Source organism: Callorhinus ursinus, unplaced genomic scaffold (genome assembly GCF_003265705.2).
Source record: "Callorhinus ursinus isolate GAN/ISIS: 27379988/994484 unplaced genomic scaffold, GSC_fseal_2.0 scaffold9, whole genome shotgun sequence".
Taxonomy (NCBI): domain Eukaryota; kingdom Metazoa; phylum Chordata; class Mammalia; order Carnivora; family Otariidae; genus Callorhinus; species Callorhinus ursinus.
The window spans coordinates 47,801,565-47,808,799 of record NW_027397071.1 but is presented as its reverse complement, the minus strand read 5'-3'; the positions used below and the strand labels follow the sequence as shown (position 1 = coordinate 47,808,799).

The 7,235-nt window shown below is 37.6% G+C and overlaps 1 protein-coding gene across 1 annotated transcript in view; it reads left to right on the top strand.

The window, feature by feature from the left end:
• Positions 1 to 1,384: 1,384 nt before the first annotated feature.
• The window catches only part of PDE4B (phosphodiesterase 4B), a 420,748-nt gene continuing 414,897 nt past the window's right edge, over positions 1,385 to 7,235 (top strand). Inside the window, exons 1-2 of the mRNA XM_073896583.1 lie at positions 1,385 to 1,497; positions 6,606 to 6,844. Of these exons, the coding sequence (XP_073752684.1) occupies positions 1,456 to 1,497; positions 6,606 to 6,844 (281 nt within the window). The 5' untranslated portion in view covers positions 1,385 to 1,455. The remainder of the gene's footprint in view (positions 1,498 to 6,605; positions 6,845 to 7,235) is intronic.

Below are 7,235 nucleotides of genomic sequence, written 5' to 3'. Positions count from 1 at the left end.
GTTCAATCATTCCTTGGTGTATGCTGAGGAAATGCTTTTCCTGGGCATATTGAATCAAACTCCTGAAAAACCTATGGGATTCTCTCCCCAGAACACTTACAAAGGCGAAGTTTCTCCCTCCCCCACTCTCTTACGCACTCTGTCAGTTCTGCTGCCAACTCCTGCATAATATAGTCAAATTATGTGTTAGAAATTCAACCCTGGTTTCCTGGGTGATGGTACAATGCCACTACTTAGTATTCCTAGTCACATAGCTACAATTCCATCATGCTCTTAATCTATATATATCTTCATGTTCAGAGAAGCAGACTTTTCAAATCAGGCATGTATTAAGAGTTTAAATGCACAGAATGAGAAAACATAGGAGCTTCTTAAGCTCAGCCATGATGCAGGACATTTTTTTACCAAGATTTTGAGAAACCACCATATGGACTAATGCGTTTTGGATTCAGGGATTTCTATAGGATATCTTTTCCAGTTCAATTCTGCAAACAGAATTCTTTATATTCTCTTGTAGACTATTGGATGCCTAAACTTAAAATTTGGACCATTTTTTAAAAGCCTGTGTTTTCAAAATGAGATTAGTTTTTCTCTGGAGTTGCACAACCAGGGTGCACCCTTAAATTTTGGTAACGTTATTGAGGTTCTTTATTTCTGAAGTGGCTTCCAATGATCTACACAAAACAAATGTCATGAATTGCAGCATTTCTTCTTCAAAATGGCCAGGTTTGTGTGATTTAGACCAGGGAATTCTAGCTCTTTCTAATTAAAATTTTCTGTGATAAATATTTGCCTATGTGCTTATACATATAAGAGATTTAAACTGATGGTAAAATTGAAATTAGGTTTTTCTGGTGATGTCTATTTTCTGTATTGGTTTGTTTTTCTTTTTCTTTTTTTGACCGTAATATCAGACTTGTGTTCCTTAAATTCTAAATCCGCCATGTTTTAACTGTTACCTTGGTCCAGTTATTTTTCTGAGCATTTGTTCCCTCATTAGGAAAAAAAAATGAAAATAATCTCAGAGACTGTTATGGGGATTAAATGAAATATTGTAGGAGAAAGTATAAAGCCTTTCACAAATATGTATTATTTTTATATCCTTAATGATAATGGATTATTTGGGAGCCTAAGTGTTACCCTCTATTCTTTTCTCTCCTCCTGAGTAGTTTTGCACTGATTTCTTGGATTTTTGAATTTTGTGAACCTCTTTTCTCACATATCAGATTGAATTGACTTGGGAAATTGTGATATTTACTTATACATGTACATTGCATACATTCAAATGTTAGTTTGGAGAATACAAAGAAGCCATGTATTTGTATTCAACTAAGGATACTGAGCTCTTTTTTGTGTTTGTGTCTCTTTTTTTTTCCTCCCATAGGTCTTAAAAATTGTCAGCAAAACTGTGCTGAACAACAGACATCCTAAGAGGGGGTATTTTTCACCTCTACAATGAAGAAAAGCAGGAGTGTTATGGCAGTGGCGGCTGATGATGTAAGTTCCAAAAATCAGAGTTGCTCGATTCTACCCGCTTTTTGTCTGCTCAATGAAGAAGTTGCTCCATAATTTTATCCAAAGAGTGGGCAAGGTTGTTTAACATCATCACTTTATCACTAGTTATTTCTGTGAACCAGGCATTGCCAGCATCTGGACCCAGAATTCTGCAAGGTGGACAGCAGGAACACTGCTCTCTCTGCAGCTTAGAGATGGGCTCAGGTTGAGGTTTAAGGTCTCATTCACAAAACCCCCATTTCTGATGGATGCCCACCTTCTAGCTCTTAGAAACTCCTCTTTCTACATTGCCTGCCTTATCAGTTCCGTGATGACTTTCTTCCCTGTCTTTACCCATATACAGCTAATCCTTGAGAGTCACCTCGTATGGTGGGGTTTTTGACAACTGCTTGTATGAAGCTTGTGATGTACACATCCTATAGGTCTTGGCTACTCAAGTGTGATCCTCAGAGTAGCAGCATTAGCATTGCCTAGAAAATGCAAAATCTTAGGCTACATCTTAGACCAAAAAACCAGACTGTATTTTAACAAGATCCCATAGTGGCTAGATATATGCATTCTTTTAGAAGCCCTGTGCCAGGTCATCTGAAGAAGTCTGTAAACTCACCATCTCATAACTCTGCATCTTGGGCAGCTGAGATTAATTATCTCCTTTGCTTTCAATTGACCAGTCCCCCATTAGTGTGTCTTTAATTGTCCAGTTTTTACTCAGTTTCTGTTTGTAATTGAGCTAGAAATCATATGCCATCAATCTGATGTGCAGAAGGAAGGGAGGGAGGAAGGAAAAAGTAGTAATTTTCCTTGCTTTCTGTAATAACTCATCTTATTGTTAAGCTCCTGGTTCAACAGATGGGGAGGGGCTGGGAGGAACTTGAACTTGCCAGTTTACGTAAAATTCTGTCTTTTGGGTAAATGCTCTATCTTTCAGGATTTCTCCCAGTTCTTACTCCTTCCCTTTAATCACATGGCATTGGGCAAAGGGACTTAACATTAATTAACATTATAGTAATAGATGTGTGGTATTGTCCTTATCTTGTATTGTCCCCTTTCCACTAGCATCTACTGTCGTTCAGTGGAGGAACCTCTTTCTTTCTTTCTTTCTTTCTTTCTTTCTTTCTTTCTTTCTTTCTTTCTTTCTTTCTTTCTTCCTTTCTTCCTTTCTTCCTTTCTTCCTTTCTTCCTTTCTTCCTTTCTTCCTTTCTTCCTTTCTTCCTTTCTTCCTTCCTTCCTTCCTTCCTTCCTTCCTTCCTTCCTTCCTTCCTTCCTTCCTTTCTTTGAGAGAGCATTTCTGGTAAAAGGAACGACATATGCAAAGGCTTTTACCACATGTAAGACACTATGTTTAGCTTTGTCAGAATAAGCAAATAAATAACTGTGACGACTGTGTTTGCATACAGTTATTTGCAGTACACAAATACCTTTAATAGGAGACTTAATATGATGAGTGACATAGGAACAGTATACATTAAGTACTTTGCATTTGGGAACTAAGTCCCAGAAGTGAGGGGCAAATTCAGTGCTATTCAGGTACTGAACACAAGCAATTAATTATGACTCTAGGGATTACAGAATAACTTACAGAGGTGGGAATTGCTGGTTTGGGGAGGAGTTGAAAGGGGAAAATGGCTAAAGAGAGTAGGAAAGAAGAACCAGGGAATATGTGTGTGGGTGACACACACACACACACACACACACACACACACACACACACAGAAAGAGGGAGGGGTTGATTTTATACATAAAATACATTATTTACCCCTGGGCAACTTCTCATAATTGATGGTGATTGCCTATGATAAAACTGTGTTTTTCAAAGACAACATTACTTTTGTTATTGTCTCATGGAGCATCGTGACATTTAGTCTTCACGGAGTCCCTACGTGTCACTTGATGCTTCCCATAATTTCAATTTCCAGTTTTATAAGATTTGAAAAGCTCTGGCCTATGGTCCAGATTGAATTGTACCCAAGCACACTAGAAGTCCTTGGAAATATCCAATCTCATTTCCTCACCAGGAGTTTAATCAGAATTCAAAAATTGGAGCAAGCTCCAAAAATGACTGGGACAGACTTAACAAAGGGAAAATAAAGCAAGAGCAACACCAACAAAGTCGTAACTACTCAGCCCCTGATATGCCTCAACTGTGCATTTCAGTGGTCCTAACTGAGTCAGTTTTGATATGGGGCTAGGACTGAGTCCCTTTGGCATCCCCTTCCCTTCTTCCCTTCAGACTTTTCCCATTTAGATGCAGGGTTTCACACCAGCTTCTCCTTTGTGATAACCTTTTGGAATTATATTGGCAAAAATATCAATTTTTAAACAAACAGTTATCCAGGAGCATGAGGATAATCCCAAATTGGGTTATATCCCTTGGGATTATAGAGATATAGGGTGAATTTGAGGCAGTATGATACATTTTAAAATTTGTGAATTCCAGAAGTAACATTCAAATTAATGTTCCTTTCCCCCAAATCTTTGATCTGGTGAGTGGTGTAGTCAGCCAGAATCATGCTAGTTAAAATAGGAATATAAGTCTAAGATCTCAAATTCGGTAATTGAGAATTGACTGAATTAGGTTGTTCCCTTGAGGATGTTAGCAATTTTGGGGGTGGGGAGTGGTGTATAGGTTATGAGTATGAATGAGAGAGTTTGAGGTAATTATGACTAACTCTAGATGGGCTAATGAGTGTTTGTAAAACAATATTAATGTTCCCAGTGTTTAACTTAATTTCTAAAAAGCCACTCCATTATGTTCTTTTGTGGCAATTCATTTTCATGGAGTCTTTTAAAATGAATTCCTTTAATTCAAAGAATGACTTCAAATTTGTAAATTCAAACCTCTTGGCAAGTCAGTGTGGGAGATATTTTTTGGCAGATGTGACTTTGTTACTTTTCAAATAGCAAATACCAAATAAGCACCCATTTAGTTCATTTACTACAATTAAACCTAGTTGATAATACTTCCTTTTTCTAAAAGAGAAAAATATCCAAAAACCTTATTAAGGAGACTATAGTGGTTGGTGGTTTAACTAAATGATATCCTTATTTCTGTTCTTTGGTACAAAGTCTCTTGCATAGCTCAGGTGAAATATATACTCATGACTTGCTTTCCAGATAACCAGTACTTTCTTTACATGAATATTTGGAAGTAGTCTGACTTACAGTCATGAGTTCTGGCTCTTAGTTTGTTTTTGAATCTCTTCAAGAATACTTTGTGTATTCTGTTTCATTAACTTGTCTTTATGTCTTTTGACAAAAAACTTATATATACAAGCTTTCCCCTCAGCTTCTTATTTGTAACACACACACACACACACACACACACACACACACACTGACTACACTAAGTGCTAGACTTACAATGGATTTAAAATATGGAAAACTACAGATGGTTTTGTCTTCTTGTTATTGAATTGTGGTCTTACTAAATTTCAAATAAATGGTATTCTTGTCAAGGACAAGAAAATGTGATGATATCCCATTTCAGGTAGGAAAAGTGGGGCCCCTGAAAATTGTCAGGCCTATTCATGCCCAAATTTCCTTCATCAAAATGTGGTCTTGTGTCAGATAAGCATAAATCACTAGAATATAGGTTTCTGTGAGCATAGATACTGTGCTTCCTTTTGCTGTTGTATCCTTCTTGAGTAGCACAGTGCAAAACTGTAATAGGTGTGCAACAAATATTTGTTGCATGAACCCAGCTAACACCCTGAAACTTGAGTTAATTCTTCTTGTATGAACTAAGATAGGGATGGGTGGAGTGGGAGATAGAGAACTTTTGTTTGTTTAAACCTTTGGAGGTCTATTCCTAGGTTCTCCTAAGTCTTTTCTGAAAGACTTGCAGGAAGGACCTGTCTTTTTAGGGCCACAGAATGAATTTCAGGTGAGACTCCTTGGCCTGGTGATAGGACTTCCATTATTCTGTGTTAAGATAAGAGGAGAGGGGCGCCTGGGTGGCTCAGTCATTAAACGTCTGCCTTCGGCTCAGGTCATGATCCCAGGCTCCTGGGATCCAGCCCCGCATCCGGCTCCCTGCTCAGTGGGAAGCCTGCTTCTCCCTCTCCCACTTCCCCTGCTTGTGTTCCCTCTCTCGCTGTGTCTCTCTCTGTCAAATAAATAAATAAAATCTTTAAAAAAAAAGATAAGAGGAGAGAGTGGTAGTTCTATCTTTTGAACTCCGCATTGCTCTCCATGGGTATTTGCTGTGTTATGACATTTTCTGTCTTTGAGCCTGTATGAATGGTACATAAGCAGTGGCTCCTTTGGGGCTCTCACTCGCAACAGTACCAGGAACCACAGTCACTAAGAGATCTAGGAAAAATGAATAACTCTTATCAGTGGTTATAGTACAATGTCTTTATCTTCTCACAACTATTTCATTCATGTTAGCATTAGGGGATGCACTGAACACATAAAGTTCTGTTCAGGGCTGGATAAAGTATGCTCTTCTTATTCTGAACTCTTACATAATTTTACCAAAAAAAAAAAAAAAAAAAGAGAGAGAGAGAGAGAGAAAGAAAGAAAGAAAAAGAAACTTAAACTCTGAGAAGATCCTTTATGGGAACAGAGATAGTCAGTTATCCATAATTATCAACATCTTTCTGTCCTAAGAAAGTATTTTTACTTTAAAACACTAAACAAGAAAGTATATGCCTTAGCTAATGTAGTTTTCCCCCATGTTGCAGAATGATAACATTGATTTCCAAAATATATGTTCAATTGTAAGCTTTCATTTTAGCAATTTAAAAAAAAAAACAGAAAAAGAAGGGGAATAAAAGAAAGAAAAATTTACGAAAGAGAAAGAAGACAGGAAGCCCTCTAACCCACATGCTATAACTGGTAACCTGTAACGGGGACCCTAAAAATCACCAAGAATTCCAAACGTTGAGAATTAGCCACTGCGCCCACTTATTTGTTTTCTCTCAAGGTTTTGCCGTCAATATTAGATTCTGATTGTGAGATCATGAGTCAGGACTTTATGACGGATGACTTGATCATTTGGATTCTTATTTCACTCTACTGTACATCATTTTAAACATTTGAATCTCATTCTCCTTTTCTTCTCTTTTCTTTCCTTGTGGTTCCTCCAGAATGTTAAAGATTATTTGGAATGTAGCTTAAGTAAATCCTACAGTTCTTCTAGTAACACACTTGGGATTGACCTCTGGAGAGGGAGAAGGTGTTGCTCAGGAAACTTACAGTTACCACCACTGTCCCAAAGACAGAGTGAGAGAGCAAGGACTCCTGAGGGAGATGGCATTTCCAGACCAACCACACTGCCCTTGAGGACACTTCCCAGCATCGCTATCACAACTGTAAGCCAGGAGTGGTGAGTAGTTTTACGATTAAATGTCAGTTCTAAGTTTTACTTTCTGATTATTCCAACATAGTTTCATGTTTCTAAAATGTTTGTTATTTGTGGAATAACTAAGGCTATTGACATTTTGAGAATTTGTTTTCCTCTGGGTAGCAACTGGAGGCCTTTTACACAGTAGAGATATTTTCAGCCTGTTAAGATTGGAAGGAGCCTATTGAGGGAGGAATGAGATACATTTTTGTTAATGTCAAGGGAAAACAAAATTACTGCCTATGATCTTTTTTTTTTTTAAGTTAACTATTCAGTGTGCCTCAATATGTTTCCATTTAGAAAAGCACAATCCTATGAGAGTACCTAAAGGAATTATACATGTATATATGACAGGAGTTGTTCTTATTGCTCT